Genomic DNA, 25,069 nt, shown 5'->3' with positions numbered 1-25,069 from the left:
GGATGGGGCCCTGGGCAATCAGAGCTGGCAACCAGCCCACAGCAGGGGTGGGAACTGCATCACCCTTAGGGGTCACCTTAAGCAACTCTGTGATCCCAAGAACCAGCTGAGCATCAGCAGCACACACCCATGAGTGCTTCTGCAGCTCACACACTGCAGCTCCAGGCAGCTCACCTGGAAGAACCCAGCCCTGCAGGCCACTGCACAGAAGGTGATCAAACAAAACCACTTTTTGAGGTGCGGCTGCACGCTGTCATTCTTTCAACCCAAAATTTGATGGCAATGAATTGATGGGGGTCTCTGCCAGTTTCAGTAGGACCAAAACGCTGACCTTCAGGAAGTACCAAACACCACACGGTGGAGGCATTCATACCGAAAGCTGTTCCAATCCAGAATGACTGAAGTGAAAATTTTATGCTGCCAGAAACTGTGGAAAAAAAAACGTTACTGACTCCTTGTGAAGGCCTAAACCACAACGCTGGCAGAGCACAGACTCATTCCAGGTCGGTGAGCTGGGAATGTGGATGGCCACCGTCAGACCAGAAAGCCTTTATGAACAAAAGATAGGAGTGAGTTACTGCTGCTGGAAACCTCCTTCCCCTCCCACAGCAGCTCTCCTGTCACTGAGCTGTGAGCTGAAATGAAGCACGAGCTCTGGGGGGCAGAGGACTCGGTAAACACGTCAAAGTTTAACGCGAGGCTTTGCCAGTGAAAGAGGAGTCAGCAGCAGCCTCCGTGACCACGGCTCCGCTGTCAGATGGATGGAAGAATCTCCCTTTTTACCACATCTCATAAAAGGACAAAGCTGCAGTTGTAAACCAGTCATAAATGCTTGCATAATAAAGATAAACCATTTGCCCTCTGCTGTGCTCCCAGCCAGCTTCCCAAAGAAACCCTCCAGCATTTCCCCAGGAGAAGCTGCAGGTTGAGCCCAGCAGGTGTTTGCAATGAAACAGCCTGTAAACAACCAGGGCTCACTTCAAACAGCTGAGGACCCCAGCAGGAGAACCCTGGTTGTCCCCCACAGCATCAAGAAGTGCTGCCAAAAGCAGGTTGGCCAACCTTGCAGCCATGGGCAGATGCTGTCTGTCAGTGTCAGAGCATTGCCTTGGCCCTGCTGTCACCAAGGAGCTGCTTGGTGGGTCCTCCCACCATCCCAACGTGCCCAGCTGGGCTCAGGCTCCCTCATTTCCACATTCAAGCAGGTCTCTCATAGGACAACACATGTAAGAGATAAGAGCACCAAAACGATCCAGCGGCAAAGGGAGGTGAGCTCTGGAGCAGCTGCTGTGCGGCCCTACAGCCTCTGCCTCCCCCAAAACACACTCCCTGCCCCCCGGCCTTACCTCGTACGACCACACGCACTGCACGCCCGCAAACCTCCGCACGCATCTTCCCACTTCCACGTCCTCGTGGGTGGTGTACATCTCTCGCAGGCACTCGCCAATGTGGGGCACCATTCTGCGCAGGACCTCCCGGCTCATGATCACTCCGGGTCCCCCCATGCAGAAGTTCTCTCCTGGCTCCAGCGCCAGCTTCCCCATCTCCTCCGTGGTGCCCAGGCCGGTCTGCCCAAGAAAGAGGGGCTCACTGCTGTTCAAACTCCTCAGGAAGTTCTCCAGTTTGTCCCCTTTGATGTAAACGTCGTCGTCTGCTCTCATAAACCATTCGTATTTGTCCAAGTAGTGGTCATGCATGTATTTGAGCATCATGAAAGATTTCTTCTGGGGTGGGTAAGAGTCATCGACACCCGGGAGTGGGACAATGGGGATGGGGATGGAGGTGTCCGAACCCTCACTGGAGAAGAATTCAACCTTGCCGGGAATGCTTTTGGACCAGGTTCTAGGTGAAAAAAGACAGTGAGAACTAATTGAGTATGCAAACAGACAGAAGCAGAAAGCACTACCCAACAGGGATAACTCAAAGGAACTCCAGCACACCTCATTTGCTTCACAGATTTTCTTTTTAAATGCCTGGAAGGGTTATTTTTTTTTCCTCCATGCAAACGAAGGCGTTCGTGCTGCACCTCGAGCAACTGGTGCAGCACACAGAGATCTGAGACACTGAACACCTGAACACTGCCTCTGCAGCTGCACCTGGTAAAGAATAATAGGGTAAGAGCAGTTCGCTCTGTCCTTAAACATGCTCAGTGTCCAGCTAACAGCAACATCAAAGCGAACCAAGACAGGCAAGCAGGCCCTACAAGTGGATTGAATGCCTCAGAGGTTCCCTGTGAGTTATTCAGCACCAAACCCACACCCCATCTCTCCCCAAGCCCCCTCAAAGCTCAAAAGCACGTCCAGAAGTACTGACTTCCAAGGGCTAAATAGATGGAAGCCTGCACATTAACACAGAGGCTGTGCCCTATGGGAAAGCACAGAGCATGGCAGCAGCACGATGGCTCTGTCACACCAGCACAGGACTGGTATAAAAAGCAGACTGGGACATCCACGACAGACACGTAATGGCACTCCCCAGGCCAAGGACACAGTTCTCCTTCAATACATCACCATCTCTTTACCAGCTGCCTCCCTGCACCGGTTCCTTGCCAAAAGCAGAACAGAGTTTGGGCAGCAGAAACCACATTGCAATTGGAAATGTACAGAATTGGCCACCACGCCAAGCCAGGAATTTAAAAGTATTTCCAAAGAATCCAACCTTAACTTTGCCTGGGAAATGCTAAAGCATTTAAGTGGGTCTAACTACGTACCAACTTGGACAGTTAGACGCTAATTCAGCTTCATGTAATGAATATCATCCAATTGCTTTAAAAGCTTTGTCTTCTGCATTTCTTACTCACAGGGGTAGAGTTACATTGGAAAAGTTTAGACCCTGGCTTCCCACAGAAGCACACAGAGAATGAAGTCAATGGAAACATTCCTGTTGACTTCACAACAGAGGTGACGGGGCCCTTAATCATCAGTGATGTAACTAATGCACAGTGATAGTGACATCCTGCCTGAGCGCCGCAAGCTGCCCGTCTTCCAATGACACATCCTCATTTTCAGCTTCCCTTATCTGCAAAGAAACGTGTTTATTTTCTGACGGCCACGCTCTGGTTGCACATCAAAGGGGCTGAATGGAAAGATTACGTGGGAAATCGCTCTTCCCATAGCAACTCACTTTCAGGACTTCATCAAAAAGCAAGTTCAGTGCACACTCAGATTCGCATCTAGAAGAAAGGGAAGGTGGGAGCTGAGAGCTGCAGCTCATCTCAGCTCTGTGACCAGCTGTGATCTCTGCAGGAGCGACCTTCACTATTTTACTTTATGTCTAACACCCCTCTCCCTCTGCTTCCTGGTTTCAATTTTCTCCCCTCCCTCTAACCAGCCTCCCTCACCTCGGGACCCCCTTTGGTACTGTCAGCACAGAGATCCCATTCAACAGAGGTGGAACAAAACATATGTACATCTATAAACCGGGGCAGATTTGATTTCCAGCCCTCATATTGCATTAAAACCCCCGGCTCAAAGCCAGCTTGGCCCAATTGTTTCTTGGACTTGGGCCATATTTAAAGTTTCATGCTAAAACAGGAGGAAAGTAGAGAAACCTCCCTGCAGTTTCAGGGTCACAGTGCACCAGATAGGATCATGCCCATGCAATAACTGCAGCCTGGGGCAGCACTGGGACCTGGCTGTGGGACTGCCATACATGTCACTGTACAGGCATCTTCCCAACCCCAGTCTCCACCAGAATTAAGGACTGATAAATGCAGGGCTGGATTCTGATCACAAGTACTTCTAACTGTGTTCTCGGACTCAGGTTATGGGCAGCAGCCTGACCTGCCCAGCTCATCAGACACAGCCAACACCTCTGTAGTGCAGCACTGCTCCCACCAGCTGACACTGCTCACCTGGTCAGGTCTTCTAAGGCAAGATCTGCAAATGAGTGTTTGATAATTAAACAGAAGAAACATAAAGGAAAATATCTATAGAGAAACGTGGCACTGCCCTTCCCAAAGGAGGACTCCCTGGTCACCCTCAGCTGTCACCGCATCCCTGCCACCAAACCCTGCCAGCCCAAGCTCCAGGATCCTTGACTGCCCAGAGAGCAATATCAGGTTCAGGACACAACCGATACGTGCACTGCGTTGGTCACTTAAAAACCAAACAACCCCCAACCTTATCTCCTCCATGTAACCTGAATCTGCTCTGTTAAATAGGAGGATGCTCACGAATCAGGACAGCACAGCTCTCTGTTACCTCCCCAGGAGCACGCTGACAGCACGCCTGGCCATGTGCAACCTGCTTTCTCTGTGTATTGGGAAGGTAACATTGACAGAGCACAGCTCGGGGCAGGAGGAGCGCAGGCACAGAGTGCTGTACCTTCCGTTTCCAGCGTGTTCCTGATTTATTTGCATTACCTTGCTTTATCAGCAGCTCTGCAGACTCAGCACCAACTGGCTGCTACCTCAGGCTGTGAAACAGAGGATGGAAGCTGACCCACCAGCTGCAGGTACTCACACTCAGGGTGTGTTCCACAGCCCCAGGCCACGTGGCAGATGGACAACGGACTCCATAAGCTTGGGAAGTCCCTTCCATCTGAACCGTTCTGTTCTATATGCTTTCCAAATACCACCCAACAGCCCCGACAGAGGCTCTGAATTTATTAAAAAAAGAAAAAAATAAAAAGCCTAAAAATGTGTTTGGCGTTATGCTTCTGCAGCAGCCGCTGGGAGCTTACTGAGATAATACCGTTGCCTTTCGAACCCAAATCCTCCTGGCTGCCTTGCACTCAGGCTCCTCCAAGCACTCAGGTATTTAGATCCTAGAGAGTTCAAGGCACAGGTTCCCAAGGGCCCCGTGCTCAATGGAGAAGGGTTCAGCCTGAATACAGCAATACATGGCACCTCTCCTGTCCCCCATACAGATGGCTCTATGGGACTGTCCCACACCAAGAAATCCCATGGCCCTCATCCCACAGAGTCATGAAGCAGCCACAGCGCTGTGGACGAGACGTGGTCTCAGATGCCAAGCCCTAATAACACCCAGCCTTTAGCTGCATTCGCACTGCTCCACTTGCAGGTTTCCCAGGAAATCCAGTTGCTATGCAATTAAAAACAACACAAAAAAAAGGTTCATTGCCTGATATTTCTGCTCCTGGCTTAAATCTCACCCCTACACCCTCCTTCCCACATGCCTTTAAGGGCAGCTCTCCTCAATCACAACCTATTGCTGCACTTGCCCTGAACCCCCTGTACCTCAGCTCCATCCTGCACTGCTCCTTCCCTGCCTTTCATGTCTTCTGCTGCTGCACTCCACCGGCCTCATAGGGAACCTGGCTGTCAGAAGCAACAACTGCCCATAGCAAACCTGGCCATCTGCAGCTTATTCTCTGCCTGGCAGGCTACAAAAGCACAACTGTTTGAACGAGGCGGCCTCTCCTGAAAACCCAGCGGCCTGCTCTGCCTTGCAGTGGTCATTTCGCAGTGATTGATGCTCAGGAAGTGGATTGCTTCCCCTCTCCTTAGATCCTATCTGGATTCACAGCAGCTCCGATCAGCGAATGCTTTCCGCTCCGGCCCCTTTCAGCAGTGTCTGTCAATGGCCTTTCAGCCTCGCAGTGTGGAGGTATTCAGCCCCTGCATCCCTAATTCCTTTCAGCCGAATCAAGGGCTCCGCACACGCTGCCACCCGGGAAAGCCTTGTGAGCAGCTTCCCGTTGGGCGCTCTGTGCCAGCGATTCAGCTCACCAGGATGCTTTGTCAGTGTGGTAATCCCAGCGATTGTCTGCTTCAACACTTCATGGCAATCAAAAGCCATTTAGGATTTCAGGTTTGTCTTCCTCTTCCCCCCCAGACCTTCTCCCAAAGATGTCTTCCTGTCACCAGGACATGAGCTCATTTCTTTCACCCATGGCAGGAGGAAGATGCATTCAGCCCTACAGCAACGCTAAGAGCCCCCATTATTCAGCCCTTCCGAGAGCTGACAGCCCCTCTGGAGGTTCAACCAAAATAGAAGCGCAATAAAAAGTGATGCTCTGCCTCCTTCCCAGGGCCGAAGGAACCCGATCCGCTACGTTGCATCTTTAACCATTTTATTTCATGCATGGATGTTGCAGACTTAGATCTTTATGCCTCTCAAGCACAAACCAAGGGGTGAGAACCCTTCCTGCTTCCCATCCCAGCAGGGAGAGGGTCAGGTTGGATGCTGGCAGTCATTTCTTCTCAAAAAGAGCAGTAATGCACCAGCATGGGCTGCCCAGACGGTGGGGTCACCATCCCAGAGGTGAACCAGAACCATGCAGATGTGGCACCCAGACAGTGGGAACAATGGGGTGGGATTGGGGATCTCAGGGGTCTTTTCCACTCTTGGGGACTCTATGAATGAGCTCATTCATACCCACAACCAACCCTATGTGCTGTAAGAACTGCCCCCATTGGGATCCCTAACACAAGGCCGATGGCTGCCACACAATCCACCCTGCCCCAAACCCTATTCCACGTGTCCCATCTCTGCTCCATGTAAATGCCCATTGCGCAGCTCACGGGATCTGCAACCCAACACGCTCCAACCCACGCGGCGCAGAAAATACAGAACCCTGAAGAAACGCATTCCTTCACCTATTTCAAAGCACCCGTCACACACCCTCCGTAACTTAATTACACGTCTGCTGCTGGAAGAAGGCATTAAAGCTCCATTAAAACCAAACTCTGGTGCCCGATGTGCTGAGCCGTTCCACCACATTTAACACCGATACCAAGAGAAGCAATGGGAGCAGGCAGCTCGACCACGGGGCCCGGCACATCGCAGTGATGGAGCTGGGGTTTGTCTGAGCGCAGGAATAAAGGAAGGGGGACGTTTTATTAGGGAAGAGCCGCCCTGGAGCCCCGCAGCACCCAGCTCTGAACTCCTGATCCCAGCCCAGCGCTAGCACAAGGGCTGCGTGTCGGGGGGCTCAGTCTCCTGCACGATGCTGTGGGTTATAACAGCGGCACAAAGCTCAGCTCGGAGCTCAGCTCACACCCCGCTCCGCTCTCACGGCCGCTCCCCGCTCCTGCACAGCGGCTGCCGCCACCCTTTGTTCGCAGACCCTGCGAGCAGATCGCGGCTCATCCCCCGGCTTTCTCTCTCGCACATCCCTCACCCCAAGCTGCTCACACCGAGTAGAGCCGCCCGTACCCGAACCCTTCGGTACCGCGGGGCTCCATCCCCCCCCTCCTCTCCTCGGCCCCCTCGGTTGCGGCTCCTCCCGCTCGGAGCTCCCTCCGTCTCACCGGTGCGCGGCCACGGCGCGGCTCGTCAGGTACTTCTGCGCCGTCATCACCCCCACGAAGAGGAAGCTCTGCTCCGTCGGACCGGGGCGGCGCGGCTGCGGGAGGAGAAGAGGGGCGGCGGCGGCTGCGGCTGCTGCCGGCGGCGGGCGGCAACCCAACGGGCGGCTCCGACGGGGCCGAGCCGCAGCCGCCAGCTCGGAGGCGCGGGGCAGGACGAGCCGCGAGGCGAGCACGAAGCCCAGCACCAGCCCCAGCAACACGCTGAGCCAGGAGCGGCGGCCGCGGCCCGCCATAGCCCGGCGCCCGCCCGGCAGGCCCAGGCCCCGCGCTGCGCCTCCTCACAGCGCCGCCGCCGCCGCCGCCGCCCCGCGCTCCGCCACCGCCAGCCGCGCCGCCATGGGGGGAAGGGGAAGGGACGGGAAGCGGAGGGAAGGGGGCGCCCGCCTCCCGGCCCTGCCCCTCGGCACAGGCGCCGTGTGCGGCCCCGCACCGCGCTGCACGGAGCCGATGGCCCCGCCCGGAGAGGGGAGGTGGGGATGGGGGGGTGAGGAGGGGGACGGAGGAGGCGCCGATTGGAGCGGGGCTGGGGGAGGAGTCGGGGGGGAGAAAGGGGGAGAGACTCGAAGTCGGGAGCTGGGGGCGCAGGGATCGACACAGAGAGTGTAACAGCGGGGTGGGACCCCAGGGAGGACCCGGGACTGAGATACCGGGGTGATAAAGCCCCCAGGGCACATTGGGACTGGGGTCGAATCCCAGACCTCAGGGCACTGAGATCCCAGAGCCAGCACTGGGAGCCTCGGGCCGGAGCCGCTGGGGACCATCCGCAGCCCCAGTGTGAGCGCCCATCCTGCAGCCACAAGTTCACATTAACACACCGCCCTCGGTTCAGCACAGGTGGGCACTGCTGGCACACAGCCCTCCAGCCCCAGCTTTGCCTGGTGCTGCTGCACGAGCAGCTCCATCCATCCCCACCTTACTAATTAAAGCCACCAGAAATAGGTCAGTCTATTTCCATCCCGAGGCCATAACGACTGCTCAACGGGGTGAAGTGTTTCCTTTCTCTCTGCCCACCACGTGCATTTCAACTACAAAGGGTTCAACATCGAACCCTGCAGCCTCCGAGCCCTGACATTTTAAAGGAGACAACCTCCAGCCTTACCAAAAGCAATATACATCCAGCCCAGCCCCCTGCCCACCCACTTATCACTGTGGTTTCTTCCACTTCCTACGCAGCTTTGCATCTCCAATTGCCAGTCTTTCCCCTCGCATCTTCTAAAAGAAGTTATTTATGCTGCGGTGTCATCCATGACAAGCTCAGACGAAAGCCTCAGCATATGGCAGCATATTGAGCAAGGAGCATTGCGAAAGGGAGCACCAAAGCAACCTCTCCTGACGCAGGAACGTAGGGTTGGGTGGGTTTTGATGGTCTTTCAATAAGTGCCACAGTTCCTGGGAAAGGGCAGGTAGTGCTACAAAGCAATTACCAGCCCAAGGGTGGTACATCATGAGAAAGAATGCTTGTGAGTGGCTTTATTGCTCCTGTGATAGCACAGGGCTGATTGCGAGGTCAGCACCAAGCAGCTCAGAGCAATAAATACCACGAGTGTCATAACGGTGGGTTGCATTAAGAGAAACTAAAATAGAAGCTGGAGAAGGAATAGAAGCTTCTCCCCTCTCGGCTTCTTCCTCCCCACAGCCATCAGGTCTTAAAGCATCAGAAAATGACAGATGTTCAAGCTAAAGTTCAAAGGCCTCCGCTCCTTTCCAAGAGAGGGAGATGTGGCAGGTTTGTGAGCAGGGACGGGATGACTCTCAGCGTGCTCCAGATCAGCAGGAAAAATCTCCTGATTCAAGGGAAAGACACTGCGGCCTATGAATTGAATTGCAGGAAAAGGCAGAGCTCGTGTGGTTAAAAGGCAATAAAAAAGGAGGGCTGGAGCAGCGGAGCCGTCAGCTGGCTTGGTCCCATGAAGAAAAGAAGTTAGTCATCAGAATTGAGAACTTGATGCAACTTCAGCACACATGGAAACGATGAAGCGAGGAGCAGCGAGGAGAGGCAGCCAGCACGATCCTCACATTGCCTTCAGAGCAGGTAGGGCAGCCCTTTGGGAGCCTGGTTTTACACAGCTGGACCACAACGGGACACGGCTTCACTGCACAGAGTTAAACCCAGCCCAGTTCACATGAGGTGTGAGTGCTGCTCTGCTCTGCCATATGGGTGGTGGGCAGAGCTGAGCCTCACACTGCAGCAGGAAGCTGGCTGCCCTCCTTCTTCCAGGCAGGTACATTAATGCCACCCACGCGCAGGATTCAGCCTCTACCTGAAGGAACATTGCTGCCCTGTTGTCTGAGGCTGACAGGAGCTGTAACCAAGTATGTCTGGGGCACGCTGCCAGGGCGAGGCATCTTGAGAGCATCCCATGCAAAGCTCCAGCACTGCCAGGGGTCAGTAAGTGCCTCACCCTGAAGGACACTGCAGGGAGAATCATCAGTGCATGAGCACATCTGAAGGGCTGCAGCTCTCAGCACCCAGCCATGCAGCCCTCCAGACACGTCACCACATCTAAGTGCCTTCTCTTAGCACAACTACTTGATGCTGTGTGTTATTGCTAGCACAAAACAAAAGGTGAGGTGTTCTCCTGTGCATACAAGCACAAACATGCCGGTTTTTATGCAGCGTGTTTTCTTTTCTGCATGAAGAGTTTGTGGGATTGCTCCAGGAAATGCTCTGAGGGCTCTCCTAGGCCTGAAGAGGACGCACACCATGTGCATGCAGCACATCTCCCATCCCACAGCTCCCCTGAGATCAGCACACACAATAACAGGGAGATCCCCCTCCACAGTTCGGGCTCTTAATCAGGTGAACAAAACAGAAAACCCTGTATTTAAATGAAGAAAAAGCCACGCACTGGAAGCAACAAACTGTTCTGTGTGTGTGTGTAGTATAGAGCCCGTCCTTTGGGAGTAAAGGAGGAGAACATCTCCACATCCCTTCCACATAGAGGACATTACCCTATATAGGAAAGAGAGGCCGTCTTGCACTGCAGTCATTCTTTCCCCATCCATTTTGATTGCCAACACATCCGCAGTCAACAGCCCACTTACAGGTTGTGCCTTGTACCCCCCATGCACCTTTTACCACACTTTAAAACAATACATCAGGAACAAACTACTTTCCAGCACTCCAGCAGCTTTAATTATTAATGTTCCAGTACTTAAACCGATACTGTACCCAGACACTGGAAAATGAGCAATACTTTGTACATTCAAGGTAACAGACTCATGATGGAAAAAATCTAGCTGGGCAACCGGCACCATTTGTCTTTGTCACGGTATTTCCAGCAGCGCTGCATTTTCCTGAGTGATGCAGAATCTCCTGCCCCAGTTCCAGCACCCACTTTTACATCCCATCCCCTGACACGGATCAACCCTCATTTCTCCTCTGGGCTGAATCACTTGGAAGGCAAACGTTCAAGGGACAGGAAAACGTCACCGGCTGCTGCTTGCTCTCAAGCCAGGCCAACATTGCCATCCCACGGCCCAGCACTGCAGTGCAGCTCCCACGTTTGGTTGCTGCTGCCCTTCCAGCACTGCAGCTTGCTATGGAAAGAACTATGGTAGAGACAGGGGAAGGAATGAAAGTATTCATTTATCACTGTAGATTTCACTCTGTGCTGAAAATGCCGGATAGCAGGCAATCAAAACTAAAGCCATCAGATGAATCAGAGCAGAGCCTGCGCATCCACCAGCCCATCACAATGGAAATCTGCAATAAAACACGTGGGTCAGCCCCAAAACTGAGCTGAGGAGATGGATTCCATTGCAACCACTGGGTGCTTTATAAAAACTGATGGAAGTTTTGGGAGATGCTGGCTCTGGAGCTGGGAATACAGGCAGGCTGTGTGCCAGCACTGCAACAGCTGGGCTGGGAGCTCACACAACTTCAGCTACAGCAGCACAGCCAGGACGCCGCCCAGCCAGCAGCCATGTGCTCTTCCTTTGTGGTTGCAGAGCTGTTCCAAAAGCTGAGCTTCCATTCCAAAAAGGAGAAGGAAAAAAATAAATAACCCCACATCTTCAGCCTATCCACGTTGAGATTGATTTTTTTTCCCTGTAGTTGGGAATTGGATGGTTTTAGTGTTCAGTGATAGCAGGGATGGAAGCACAGCGTGCCCAGCTCTTTGCTAAGCTGGTCACTGAAGAGGTATTGCTGTGCAGCCTGGACAATGTCAAAGATCCTTCATAGGGTGGATCTGATCTGATGCAGAGATGTGAGCAGCTGTGAAGCCAGGCCTGAATAAAATGCTACTGCCAGAGATGGGAACAGCCTCACTGAGCACAGGAGGCAATGAATTACACTGTCAGCATGGTTCAAAGATACACCAACCCAATCCAAGCATGTGAATTAGCACCAGCACAGTCTGAGGACCAAAGCTCAGGCTGGGCATAGAGTAGCAGCAGAACAGCCTAATTCCATGAGATCTAGAGCTTAGGGTCAAAACAATACACACCTTTATAAATCACAGTGCAGAATTGGTTAGCAGTCATTACACACCTGCGTTCAGTCTCTGCTGGAGCTGCAGCTCTTTGCAGAAAGGAGTAAAGCAATCGTTCCCATTCACACTGTGTTTGGATAACACAGCAGGATACCTGGCAGCAGCTCTGCTCATAAGTATACGTAGCATTTTAACTGTTGTATCAGCTCGAAGCTTGGTATCTAGTTTCTTCCAGTTGAAGATGTTTCCAGAACATCTACACCAAGACAGCAAAACTGCTGTTACAAAAGAAGAAAGAAAGAAAGAAATTCTCCTGCAGGCTTTCTAATCTATCTTTTATAATGGCAAGTTCTTGGGAGTCCAGACCAAAGGAGGAACAACAGATTTACCAGTGAGCTCACTTTCACTGAATGTTTTCTGCATGCTTCACTCAACAAGGCAGCAAGCAACCAGACTTGTTTGTGGTCAAGGGAGAACCTTCTATTTGAAGTCAAAGAAAAAAACCCCTCCGTCTGTTTGCATTATTCATGAGACAGAGGTTTTACCAACTGAGACGCTTCCTCCCACTCTGTTCAGTAGCTTCTAAGTGTCTGATCATGAAAAATGTAAGGACTTGCAGGTTGGGGGGGGGGAAGGGAGAGAGAAGAACAAGGTTTCAAGAAACATGTAAGACACTGAGCTGTCTGGATATGGCTCCAGCTCTTGGATTTGGGCAGAAATCCATAACCCCAGTCCTAGCCACAAGCAAGACTTGAAGCAGTGAGAGATTAGCACACGCTCAGTTCAGACCTGCTCATGTATCCTTTAGATGTTTTTACTGAACTAAATCAACATTCACCATTTTATCAACACAAAGAACTGTGTATCTCCAAGACAGCAATCTGCCCTGGATGTGCTTCTGAAGACAACACTAAGACTGTTGCTCGTTTCCCCAAACTCAAGGGAAAAGAGTTTGCCATAGGCACAAACAGGATCATTCAGTTGTTGTCTCTACTGATGAAGATCTTGAAAGTCTTTCCCCACCTCTGTTTGTTTCCTTTATGTTTTAACGTAGATGAAAACCTGCAGTTACACCCTGTTACAACAAGGGAAATTGAAGTATCAAAACATAGAGAAGCCAGGAAATGAAAAAACTCATTTCCATTAATAGCCTTTCGCTTCATCTTCTCCACGTGTTACCACACACACCTGTAGGCCTGGAGTAAAAGGTTCTTCCTTTTTCCATTTTGTTAGCTGGTAACTTTAAAACTCAGGAGTGATGTGCTACTGTTAACTTGAAAACGTGCTACTGTTATTTACAGCCAGCAGAAAACCAGGTGACAAGGAGAACAAACAGTATCTACATGTAGCACGTTCAAAGCTAGCAATCACACACACTCATAAGCATTTAGAAGCAAGCTCGCAAGCAGCCCTAAACTACACTAACAACACACTGATACAAACACAACGCCTACATACAAACTCAACAGTCTGACACACATGGACAGGAAGTATTTCACTCCTCATCAAGGACAGCGTGGATTTTAGTCACCTCTTACAGAGTAACAAGAGGACTGGGGGAGGGGTTGAAAAGCAACTTCATTTTCTGTCCATGTTGCTGGATATAGGTCAGAAGGATGGAGACCTCATACACTTCTGTTATTGATCCCTTACTGCCTCTCACTTGCAAACATTTGGTGGTCATAGGCCCTTTTCAGAGGGAAAAAAAACAATAAACCAAAGCAGCTTATATGCCTGACAAGCTGTCAAGGAAGGTAAGAACACGCATCAGAATCCAGCAGAGCTATTCAGGACAGCCACGCAGCCAGACTATCAATTCACATCATGAGACACCTTCAGAACAGAACAGCGAGTTCCGTGCATTGCGAGGTGTCACCCTGATACCACATGGCTAATGCTGTGTGCAGCCCTGCTGCCAGGAAACAAGGCACCACACAGGGCTCAGGTCAGGCTGCTCTTCCCCCTTTGAAAGCACTGACCATGGCTGTGAACACTCTCCTCCTCAAACCGTATTTGTTAGCAGCTCTGCTAAGAGCAAGAGTCTTTGTTGTATATTTTCGCCATTTAAATTCAGCGATGGATGAAGTGCTTAACAACTCCTAACCCAGCCTACCTACGTCACAACCACTGGAGGTGAGGAAGGGAATGGGCAGCTCCACTTCCTAAGCTTGAGGAAATTTGGTCTTCTTAACCTGCAGGTGATCCTTCTAGAAAGCACAATTTGGAACACAGAACACTTAAGGAAAACAAAGCCATTAAAAAAAAACAAAGCAATCACTTAAAAACAAACCAACAGAACAGCTATTGTTTATGGAGATAAGCAAAGAAAAACTATTTCATTTGATCTCACACACGTTTTGCTTTACACACACATACAAATCACTTCAGTGTTCTGCTTCACCCACATTTACTGCACTGGAACACGGACCTTCTATATCAAAAGATGCCGTAGAAAACCACAAGATTGTAAATAGCGGATTCGTGATTTATTTGCAATTATATTTAATATTAATTGTATCGTTTTTACAAAGCAGTGAAAAGAAAAGAAAATAGCAAGAACCCCCCATCTGCTGTCTAACATCAGTAATCCTCATTGGTTTGTGTACCATTTCTGAGGAAAACATCATACAAAGCTGCTTGTCACAGAGACTCCCCCACAGTAACGAGCTTCTGGTGCAGACCCAACGCATTTGTCAGTTCGTCCAGCCTTTCTCAAAGTCCCTCCTAAAACCGAACCTGTTTGCCAATGATAATATCCTTCCCTCCTATGTATCTTCCAGCCAAACACAGTAAATCCCATCATACGTGTCTACGGTTGGCGAATCCCCTCATTTTAAGCAGGTAAACTGGGATCTAGACATTGATTGGTTTGAGGCCAGACTACTGCATGGCCAGACACAGAACCCAGCTTTCACAATCACAAGCCATCATCCTGGATGAAAACTGCTTCCGCACTAAAGAGAAAACAGAGTGACTAATTAGACTGACATCATTTCTTCCTTCATCCTCTCTAAGAGCACCTGATATCTTTCTCATGTAGCATCAGCTGCTGTTAATATTCAGCAACGGTGTAAATCCGCGTTAACACCTGCACTCAAACAAATCCCAAAGGAGTCAGTGTGACACGCAAACTGCAGGCAGACAGTGGGAATGCTGAAGGGACCCCAGGCAGGTTAACCTCATCCACCCGCAGAGGGGCCCCTGCGGCCTGGTCTCCAGGAACAAGTTCCACCTCCTTCTCCAGACAGGGGGTTATAGCCTGGAAGGACAGATGAGAAATCCACCATATTAACAGCCACATCAAACAGGAATTTGCCAACACGCGTGGAATGTCACAATTACATCTCCCAATTATTTGTACCTTATGGCACAGGGAGCAATTCAAGGAAAAAATAAGGAAAATGAAAGCAGAGAAATTATCCAGACCTGAGAAGGTTTATTTGAGAGTGTTAGCGATAAAAGCCATTGCAAAATGTTTGTGTTCTGGTTGGACCTACTGGGATTAAATTAAATTGAAATTAATTGCCACTTAATACCTCTAAGTCTACATTAAAGCCTTAATGGTGCTCTGCAGTTGCAGCAAAGCAGTAAGGGTTTATCTGCCTTCCAAGAGCCCTAATAATTAAGGACATTAAATAATCATAGAATGGCCTGGGTTGAAAAGGACCTCGAAGATCATATAAATTTCAACCCCCTGCTGTGTGCAGAGTCACCAACCATCAGACCAGGCAGCCCAGAGCCACATCTAGCCTGGCCTTGAATGCCTGCAGGGATGGGGCATCCACAGCCTCCTTGGGCAACCTGCTCCAGTATGTCACCATCTTCAAATAATCTTTTATTCCAGTCCTGCATGGAATATTCTAAAGGTCAAAAAAACTTATCAATACTGTAAGATGTGTTTTTAAATGAATTTGAAAAGGCAAGTGCATGCAGTGAGGCAAACAGCCACTTCAGGCAACTTCATTTTAGGAATAAGTACTTGGAAAGACACAATGTGGCAAATATCTTCCCTCTGTACAAGGCAAAGAAAAGGAAAGTGGGAATCTTGCTCCTGGCCTTGTTAACCAGCAGGTTTCAACGCAAGCTGTCCTTCTGAAACTTCAAGTCTTTGAAGTTTGTTTTTCTCATACTAGCTGAGTTCTGCTTTCTAGCTTAATTCAGCAGCTGAACAGTACAGATGGTTCTTTCACTTCATCCTTAGCTAACTCATGAGATCAGAGACCTCTAATTCTATAATCTGTTAGTTGAGCCAAGATCCTGCCTCAGCTGAAAGTAGGACAGGTAGCATCTGGAAGGATGCCTCAGCCCAGCTGCCCCGTCGTGTTTCCTTGCATGTGAAGGAAACATGTGCTAAGAGAGCATGCATTTCTCATTCCTTGTAGTGGTCAACATGCTGTACAAGAGCTACAGAAGATACTGGACAGCAGCAGACACTCCACTGCATATAATAGGATGAAACAATCAAACCTTCAAACGTTACCAGCAGCTGTTCGTATGGAGACTCAGAGCTGAAGTTCTCAGCACTGAACTGCTACTGAGGTATAATGTTCTTTAATCATAGGGTTCAATACATTTAATCATGTAATTCACTCACTGCTGCACCCTACGTGCATTTCCTTTCCAGCCTGTTGTCACTGAGGTTTGTCTGTATAATCCACTCCACTATGTAAATTGTAATTAAAATATGATAAACAAATCAGCAATTGCGGGTGTAGCAAAAGTTGTCAGACCAAGAGGAGAGAAAGGAGAGCAGCTGCACAGCTGATTGACAGCAGTGATCCTTATGTGAAGGATTTAAGGCTACAGACAAGAATTATTAAATCCATCAGGACAAATTTCAGTGGTTGACAGTGAGTTTAGTGCTAAGACAGTAATGGTGGATTGCAGAGTTGGTAGCAATTCTATGGATCAGCAGGATTTGTACATCCAAGAGGTCATTACCTCAACACCTGACAAACAAGGTCATATTCTCCTTAATGGAACGTCTCAATGGACAGAATCTACATAATAGAAAGTAAGATATATTCTTCTTACATTTAATTATTATTACAGGTGACTGAAGGACAGACCAAATTAAACAATATGACTTTCAAACCATGAAGGAGGAGACCCAGAAGCACTGCAAGAACCTGCAGTTTTAGTCACAATAATCTCGGTGAGTTGTGGCCAAAATGCTGCCTCTCCCTGGGGAAACACATGAGGGAACTTCCTGCTGCTCTGCCCCAGCTTCACACAGACCACAATGAGTAGAGCTAAAGAACTTACATGGAAGGCACATTTTGTTTCCTCCTTGAATAAGAGGAAAACTATGGGTAATTATAATAATGATGATAATGACTTTGTACACAAGGACACGAGCTGTATGTTGAGCTGCATGCAGCTCTGTCTGAAGATAGAACACCTCAAGGATTCCCTACTTACCACCTCCTCGCAAGGGCTTCTTGTTTGGTTTAGATTTCGGGACTGCTGATGAGGTGGAGGCACCAGGTTCTGCTTCTTGCTGTTCACAAAAGCAAATATTACTCAGAATTCAGTCAACATGTACTCCAGATAATCTAATGACACACACGTAACCTGATGAATGACACGGTTGTTACCTGACTCAGCTTCAGGTTTCCTTTATAACTTTTTCCTTCCTGCATACTTTCCCACATTTCTATCTTCTGCCTTCGCTTCTGTTCTTCAAGCTAAGAAACAAAAGGAGAATACATCAGACTAAGATTTTAGAATGATCAGAATTGCCATTGCTACAGAAACAGCTACAACAGGATACATGAAAACCACTGGATCCCTCTTTACCTGATGCAGTATCACATCAAAGAACTCGGATTAATGAGAAATATTACTGTTCTGCTGATCACATTGATTTACAGCTCCAAGATAGCAAGGCCCAAAGCATTCCAGCCACACAAATTCTTGCAGGGAAGAGTTAATCATTTAAAGAATGAGCAAAACACTAAACGTATCAATCACTCTAATTAACTAAGTGCAGGAGGACCTCAGGTCAGCGCATCATACAAGTGCACTGAATGGCCATCACGATACCTAACGCCTGTTATCACAAAGTGTATCAAGCCATATGAAAAGCAGATCAGGTGAAGGAGGGAGAAGAATCCCACCACCCCCATTCCAGCAGAGAGATCCTATTCTGGTATCCAGAACCGTATACAGCTTTCTACAACAACTGCAAAGCACCTGATGACAAGTTAGTGAGTTAAAGAAACACTCTCCAGTTACCTGTCTTTGTTTTTCTTTGTATCTTTCTGCTTGTGCATTCAACTCCTCCTGCATCCTGAGACGAGATGCCAACAAAGCTTCTTGTCTTCTTACCACCATGTCAGGCTCTGGGGAATAGGCAGAGAGTTTGCAAAGCAGCTCAGAACAGACACTAACTGGTACCCTCAAAGAACTGCAATAAGGAAAGGCACACACCTCCCACTGCAGCAGCCCCACAGAAAATCACAGCTCAAGTTCAGTGATTTCTTACATTAACTCATATGCTGATCTAAATATCTTATTTGAATATTTTAGAGCTGTTATTTGATGGGTTTTTAATGGATGTGGACACTGACGGAACAAACCCATACAAAACTAACATCCGAGCTTTAGGATGTTTGCTTCTATTTCTGGAGGATTTGTTCAATACAAGTAATTTCAGAAATACCATCCATGCATCACAGGAAATCCATTTTTATCCACAGAACCTGTTTGAAGCAGAAGCAGAAGGCAAACAGCCCACATCCACTCCTCCTCCTCCTCAGAACTGCTGCTGCTGCTTGGGTTAAACAGCAAAGCAGTGGCAGATTTAATGTGCTCCATCAGCAGAGAAATTACTCACAAACATCAAACATATCTCAATAGAAAACTGGCAGTCTTGGGAAATCTACGTTAAGAAACCACCTCTGTTCATGATTGGCCTTTAGAAGTTTGGCTTTTTCACACAAAGGATGGTGACACATTGGAACAGGTTGCCCAAGGAGGCTGTGGATGCCCCATTCAAGGCCAGGCTGGATGTGGCTCTGGGCAGCCTGGGCTGCTGGTTGGTGACCTGCACACAGCAGGGGGTTGGAGCTGGATGAGCACTGTGGGCCTTTGCAACCCAGGTCATTCTATCACTCTATGAAGAAGTTAAAAGGAAAACTGGCCCACAGACCACATCCCTCCCCAGTGCCACATCTCCACAGCTCCTGAGCACCTCCAGGACAGCAACTTCACCACCTCCCTGAGCAGCCTGTGCCAATGCACCACTGTTCTTTTCTTCCTGATATCCAACCCAATCCTCCTTTAGCGCAATTTAAGGCCTTTATCTGTCATCTGACCATCTGTCTAACACCTATTGCTGTTACCTGGGAGCAGAAGCTGATCCCCCCCAGCCCCTCACCACAGCCTCTTCTCAGCGACCAGCAGGAAGCAATAACGTTTCCCCCAAGCCTTTTTCTCCACACTGACCCATCCCAGCTCCCTGTACGAACCAACAGCTGCTCCAGCCGCTCCTTGCTGGCTGCTGGACCTCAGCCTCAGCTTTGGGGCCATCTTCTGGACGATGAAATAGATGGCGACGCAGGCCAGGAGGATGTACCAGCCATAGCTGGACAGCAGGGCGCCCACTGGGAAGGGAACAAGGACTCGGTCTCATCCCCTCAGCGCTGCACAAGGACACGGCGGCTCCCATCCCCTCACAGCACCGCAGCTCGTAGGCCCAGCTCCCCCCGCCCCAGGCCTAGTTCTCCTCACCCGCTGCCCCCAAACCCCGCTGTCCCCATCCCATCCCATCCCATATCCCCCATCCCATATCCCATATCCCATATCCCACCCGTGTGCTGCAGCAGCTCGAGTCCCTCCCGTTCCAACGCCGGTTTCCCAGGGCCCGGCCCGGCCCCGCCGCGCTCCCCCAGCTCCATGGCTCCACTGCCGCCTCACGGCCGAGAGCCGCCCCCCCGCCAATCACCGCCCTCCTCGTCCACACCGCAGCCAATCACCGCCCTCCTCGTCCACACCGCAGCCAATCACCGCCCTCCTCGTCCTCTGCCGCCTCGCGGACAGAACGCCAATCACGAAACGAAAAGGGTGACATCACGGCTACATGAACCAATGGGAATTAGAAAGGAAGTGCAAAGAGACCAATCGCGAAGCCGCCCCCTCCCCCCGAGTGCATGAAGTGGGCCGGGCAATGGCGGAGCGGACACGGAGCTTTATTAACGCGGAGCGGGGCTACGGGACCGACGGAACCGGGTCCTCATCCATCTCCTCCTCGTTGTCCTCGGCGGAGCCTGGAAGAGCAGGAAGCAGCACGTCAACCTCGAGGGTTTCAAGTCCCTCCCAGCACACGGAGGTTCACAGTTAAAGAGGGTTTAGCAAAGCAAACCGACCTGCTTTGCGTTCCCTGCCCGGGATCTGGCCGGCCTGCAATAAACCCTTGAGCCGCTCCACCTCGGCCAACGTGGAGGCGTTTGCTATGGCAGCCTGAAAGACAACGGGACATAAAGTGTCAGCACATTGAGAATGAATGAACAGCACTGAGCAACAAAACACCTCGTTGTTAAGCTGGGACGCCTCGTTAAGCTGTGACACCTGAAGGTTCTATGCTTCCCCTCCTGTCTAAGCGCTCTGCACTCACCTTAATCGCCTCCACGTCACCCGGGGACGGCCCGGCTTTCTTCTTGTCTGTAGGCAGAGCAGCGCCTGGATTGAAGCTGCAGAGGGATAAAAGCAAAGAGGGATCGTTAATATCTGGGAGCAACGTGTGCTTCTCTCACTTCCAAACCAGGTTTGGAAGCGTTTCAATCAATCAAGTGTAGTATCTTCTCTTTGTTAACAAACTGATACAGTGATGAATGGCCTCCTTCAGAAACACCAACCGCTTGGATTTGTCCTCACTGTCCCATCCCCTTCCCCCCCCCCAGATCTTTTCATCTGCTCATAATGAGGCAGATTGGCACCTTAGAATTAAGCGGCTGATGAAAGCTGTTGGATTTGGATGTTGTTGAACCATCACACAAAGCAGAGTGAATGGAATTGGATTTCAGTATCTCACAGGATACTGGGACAGCCTGTGTAAAATGAATGGTGGAAGTTCCTTGTGAGTTACCTGCTGCTGCTTAAAGGACGGCAGATGTTTGTTGTCTATGGAAATGGAAGTCACAGCTTGAAAGAGCTGCCTGAATGTGACCCAGCTTCAGAGACCTGCGCCCTGTCCTGTGTGTATTTGGGATGTGAACTGGGTGTTTGATTCATTGATTCACTTGTTCAAAAGCCATCACAGACATGGGCCATTTCCACTCATTAACCACAGCGAGAGCACATTTGATAACAGTTCTAAGCACTCACTGAGCACCCTCAATGTGATCAATAGATTTTTCAGTTCCCAGTCACTATAGAGAGCAAAACCAAGCAAACCACAGCCCCCTCTCTGCAGTAAAATAACACAGAGTTCCCTGTTTACTGCTATATCCCGATCCACCCTGACCAAACGGGTCTACCATAAAGATCTCAGATGTGTTCACCACCATCCAAACAACCAGGGCCGTCTCAGTTCGGTGCCGCACACAACGTGGTGTTTCTGAAGGAGAACGCCAGTGCAAGCGTTTGTTTTATCTTACGTTTTTGATCTCCTGGCAATATCCTTTGCAAGCTGTGCACCCCGTTTGCCCTTGAACATTTTCTCTGCCTCCTGTCGCTCCTACAGCGATACCACACATACAAAGTTAATGGAAGGATGTAGCATTTCGCAGAGCTGCTCTTTGCAAAGAAAGATGCTTTGGCTCATCTTCAGTGAACATCAGCATGAGGAGCCCAGGACAAGCACAAACACATTGCACAAACACTCCGACTCGAGGTGTAGCCCTTCAGTGCTCTTAGAAGCAACAGCCCCAAGCAGAGGGCTCTGCTCTGATCCCTCATTCCTTTCTCTACGTTCCCCTTATCACCACCAACACCGGCCAGCCAGAAAAGAATCAGACTAAACAAACAACAGCAGTGAAACATCAATTAAAAACAATAAAGCAGATTACATCCTTAACGGCGTGAAACCATCAAAGAGAAGCACCAGCTTTAAAGCCTCATAGGACAAACTGTTCCACTGCCATTTACAGCTGGGGCAAAAAGCTTTACTGATTTCACTACAGTTCTATGAGTTAATAGGAGAAAAGGTCTCCATCTGGTGTTCAATCCGAAGGTAACAGACTTACTTTGAGTTTCACTTTCTGAAAATCCAGCACTCTGACTTGGGGAACTTTGTAGATAACATATAATCTGTAATGCTTCTTATTTGTTACTGGGTTCCTTAAAATGCTACGAGGCAAATAAAGGTCACAAAGAGTTACTTCATGTATTGAATATATTGAAATATATCACAACAAGCCGCTGCTTTTCTTTTCAAGATTACCCACCTCAGGTAAGTCAATGTTTTAATACTTGATAATGGATCCAGTTCACCCTATATAATGGAAGAACAGAGTAAGAATCTTAAATCCATTTCACGACAATCAAATATTTCAGAATGAAGCTCCTGAAGAAGACGACTAATTAGAAAGAGGACAAAAACATTAGAGCTGTCAAGATTTATTCTGCATCACTAACTTACCAGTTCAGAAATGTTGTTGTTGGTAAGAACCAGCTCTGTGAGACTGGGCAGAGCTTGTTCAAGTCCTTCCCCAATCCGACTACAGAAGAACAAAAACACAAAGATTTTACCTTTGGCTGGAAATTAACAATGGTGGACACAGACACAGATATATTAAAAATCACGGAATCATTAAGGCTGGAGAGATCTCAGAGATCATTCAGCCCATCCCCACCATGCCCAATAAACCTGTCTGTGGCCAACACAGCTGAAAGCATTTTGGGCCACCTCTGTCCCCTCTCCATGGCTCTGGAACACCTACAAGACAGCGACTCCAACCACCTCCCTGGGCAGCCATGCCAACATAGAGCACCTCACTTAAACACAGCCAGGTATGACAGCAGCAGAAGTTTGGGTGAGCATCAGCTTTGTAACAAAGCCAACATAAAACAGCAGCTGCCACTGTAAGGGCACCAGGTGCAGCAAGGTAGCTCTGTTCACTCAGCTGCAGGCACCCCTGTCTGTGCATCACTATGGGGGTAGTGAACAACCCCCAAGGACCCAACACAAACTCCAGGCCCTGCATCTCATTGTCCTGTATGAAAATGGAACACAGAGCTGGGGCAGAACTTTGCAATGAACAAAGCCGGCTAATTGAAGGCTGAAGCAAATACCAAGCGCTATTTCTTCCCCATAAAGCAGATATTTCTACACCTATCAGGTATTAAAAGACACGGGCACACTTCTCTTCCCTTCTTCACTCTGCTCTGCCCCAGGTCCCGTCTGATCACAACACTGATCACAACACAACCACGTACCAAATCCTGTTGTTATTCATCAGAAGAGTTTTCAACCTTCTCAACAGAGGGAACCCATCCAATTTCCGAATCTCATTATCCGAGAAATCAATCGCATCGAACTGATCCAACGTAGCCCCTAAATTCTCAATGACGGGGATTTTATACCCTGTGGGGGGGAAAAGAAACGTGAGAAGGGAATAAAGCAGGATGGGATGGAGCTCTGGGGACACATGAAAGAGGCATTTAACACACAGAACGACCTCCCCCCCCCCTATTGCACGGCCCGTTCCCAGTGCAAGCCCCACGCCTCCCCTCAGCGCAGGCCCCACACAGGCCCGCTCCCGATCCCCCCCACAAAGCCAGGCCCGGCTCCCTCCCGGCAGATCCATCTCACCCCGCAGGTCGAGCTCTCGGTCTCGCACGGCGTTGGTGTATTGAGCCGCCTGCTCGATCAGCTCCGCCGTCAGCTTCACCATCCCGCCCGGACACACAGGCCGCACCGAGCCCACAACGCGCCGCACGGCCGAGCGAGGCCGAACACAGCCGAGTACAGCCGAGAACAGCCGAGTACAGCCGAACACAGCCGAGTACAGCCGAACACAGCCGAGTACAGCCGAACACAGCCGAGTACAGCCGAACACAGCCGAGTACAGCCGAACACAGCCGAGCATAGCCGAGAGGAAGAGGGCCGTCCTCTTGCAGCCCCTCCTCCACAAAATGGCGGCCGGGAGGGGCTGTATAGAGGTGGCTTTTCTGAGCTGTCGAGCTGGAAGGGAAGCACATATAAATCAGAATCATGGAATCACAGCGTGGTTGGGTTAGAAGGGACAGCGCTGGGTGTTGTAGAGGGGAGCATCCATCGCTTGTCTTGGCAACCCGTGCCAGTGCATCATTGTAAATAAGAGCCAATTTAAATAAATAAAAAATAAATAAATAAAAGTTGTCCTTGTGCCCAATTCTGGTGTGGTCGCAGTTGAAGCGCTGCAGCACTTTGGTCAGCAGAGGGAACTGCTGCCCTGTGCACAGCCCAACACAGCTGGAGGCGTCTCAGAGCCACCTGAATGCGGACCTTCCTCCTATAGCACAACACACTGTATTGCTCAGCTCTATGGGTTGTAATGGGGTTGTAACAGAGTAGTTCTTGGTTTCAGATGCTGTACACGAGCTCTGGAAAGCTCCATTGTACTGGAAAGTCCAAGTGGTGGTTTTTAAGATTGCTGTGGATGCAGCCTCACAGCCAAACTGCGAGCGGGGCTTCAGGCTGCACTAAGATCCAGCTGTTAGAGTTGAGTTGTTGGTGCCAAGAGACAATGAAGAAATGTGCTTTAATAAATTGTATTCGTTTATCTGGTAGAGGCACACTTTGATCCTCTGCGCATACCAGCGGCTGAGAGGCTTTAATAGCTCCAAGCAATAGCTTAGATAAATAATCTGAATGTTATTGCTTTCCAGGAATGATTTCTGAGGGAGTCGGAGCCCTGGGAAACACTGGGAGCTGATGTCGTTGTATGAACTCGACACGGAGGATTTGTTTCTCTTTCCCTGTGGGCTGGAAGGCAGCAGAAAGCACAGACTGCTGGGGATTGGTCATCTTCAATTGCACTGCCTGAGCCAGGCTGTGCTTTCATAGTTTGTGCCAAGGATAAGGGTAAATTCAGCATTTCAGTGCATCTAAATATACCACGGCAGAGCTGAGTGCCAGAGCTGACACGGTGCTCCCGGCTGGGACTGGGACATGACAACAGCAATGGAAGTTTGTTATTTGATGAGCAAAGTGGCAGAAGCCAAAAGCATTTCGCCCCATTTCTGACCTCTGGTTTGGCCCGAGAACAACAGGGGGATCCCAGAGCAGCAGAAGGAATCAGTGTGTGATAAATCATCTGGCTCAGTCCCGCTGATCCTCTGATACATGTGAAGAGCTGTGAGATGCACGAGCCCACAGCAGCACAGCTCTGAGGAAACATCCTCTTTCAGACTCTGTGATCATTGTGGATCC

The 25,069-nt window shown here is 49.8% G+C and overlaps 3 protein-coding genes across 6 annotated transcripts in view; all 3 read right to left on the bottom strand.

The window, feature by feature from the left end:
* The window catches only part of CHSY1 (chondroitin sulfate synthase 1), a 58,181-nt gene extending 50,479 nt beyond the window's left edge, over positions 1-7,702 (bottom strand). The window contains exons 1-2 of the mRNA XM_015873405.3: positions 7,217-7,702; positions 1,347-1,842 (exon numbers count right to left, since the gene is read on the bottom strand). Of these exons, the coding sequence (XP_015728891.1) occupies positions 1,347-1,842; positions 7,217-7,509 (789 nt within the window). The 5' untranslated portion in view covers positions 7,510-7,702. The remainder of the gene's footprint in view (positions 1-1,346; positions 1,843-7,216) is intronic.
* A 6,474-nt stretch (positions 7,703-14,176) lies between these two features.
* On the bottom strand, positions 14,177-19,643 carry SELENOS (selenoprotein S). Of its 2 annotated transcripts, XM_015873454.2 has the most exons (7): positions 19,526-19,643; positions 19,185-19,319; positions 17,950-18,056; positions 17,310-17,399; positions 17,134-17,212; positions 16,654-16,712; positions 14,177-14,971 (listed from the first exon to the last, which is right to left on the bottom strand). In XM_015873454.2, exons 1-6 carry the CDS (start codon positions 19,611-19,613, stop codon positions 16,699-16,701), a joined length of 513 nt encoding a protein of 170 aa, XP_015728940.1. In that variant the 5' UTR covers positions 19,614-19,643; the 3' UTR covers positions 14,177-14,971; positions 16,654-16,698. The 2 variants fall into 2 exon arrangements, with proteins under 2 accessions (XP_015728940.1, XP_015728939.2); XM_015873453.2 differs by lacking the exon at positions 16,654-16,712.
* Positions 19,644-19,888: 245 nt separating this feature from the next.
* On the bottom strand, positions 19,889-23,605 carry SNRPA1 (small nuclear ribonucleoprotein polypeptide A'). Of its 3 annotated transcripts, XM_015873452.3 has the most exons (9): positions 23,468-23,605; positions 23,092-23,239; positions 22,295-22,373; positions 22,101-22,147; positions 21,900-22,002; positions 21,312-21,391; positions 20,330-20,405; positions 20,082-20,175; positions 19,889-19,982 (listed from the first exon to the last, which is right to left on the bottom strand). In XM_015873452.3, exons 1-9 carry the CDS (start codon positions 23,547-23,549, stop codon positions 19,924-19,926), a joined length of 768 nt encoding a protein of 255 aa, XP_015728938.1. In that variant the 5' UTR covers positions 23,550-23,605; the 3' UTR covers positions 19,889-19,923. The 3 variants fall into 3 exon arrangements, 2 of the variants coding, with proteins under 2 accessions (XP_015728938.1, XP_085371367.1); XR_014934264.1 differs by lacking the exon at positions 21,312-21,391; XM_085515241.1 differs by lacking the exons at positions 21,312-21,391; positions 21,900-22,002.
* Positions 23,606-25,069: the final 1,464 nt, after the last annotated feature.

This window comes from Coturnix japonica, chromosome 14 (assembly GCF_054131305.1).
Source record: "Coturnix japonica strain WE chromosome 14, WE-NBRP24, whole genome shotgun sequence".
Classification (NCBI taxonomy): domain Eukaryota; kingdom Metazoa; phylum Chordata; class Aves; order Galliformes; family Phasianidae; genus Coturnix; species Coturnix japonica.
This window is presented reverse-complemented; position numbering and strand designations above follow the sequence as displayed.

Coding starts and splice junctions, on each gene's coding strand:
- SELENOS (XM_015873454.2), bottom strand. CDS start 19,613: ATGGAGCTGGGGGAGCGCGGCGGGGCCGGGCCGGGCCCTGGGAAACCG. Junction 19,320..19,525: donor CGAGCTGCTGCAGCACACGG/GTGGGATATGGG, acceptor TTCCCTTCCCAG/TGGGCGCCCTGCTGTCCAGC. Junction 17,213..17,309: donor GAAACCTGAAGCTGAGTCAG/GTAACAACCGTG, acceptor TTTTGTGAACAG/CAAGAAGCAGAACCTGGTGC.
- SNRPA1 (XM_015873452.3), bottom strand. CDS start 23,549: ATGGTGAAGCTGACGGCGGAGCTGATCGAGCAGGCGGCTCAATACACC. Junction 22,148..22,294: donor ACAACAACATTTCTGAACTG/GTAAGTTAGTGA, acceptor TCCATTATATAG/GGTGAACTGGATCCATTATC. Junction 20,406..21,311: donor ATTGCCAGGAGATCAAAAAC/GTAAGATAAAAC, acceptor ATCCCTCTGCAG/CTTCAATCCAGGCGCTGCTC.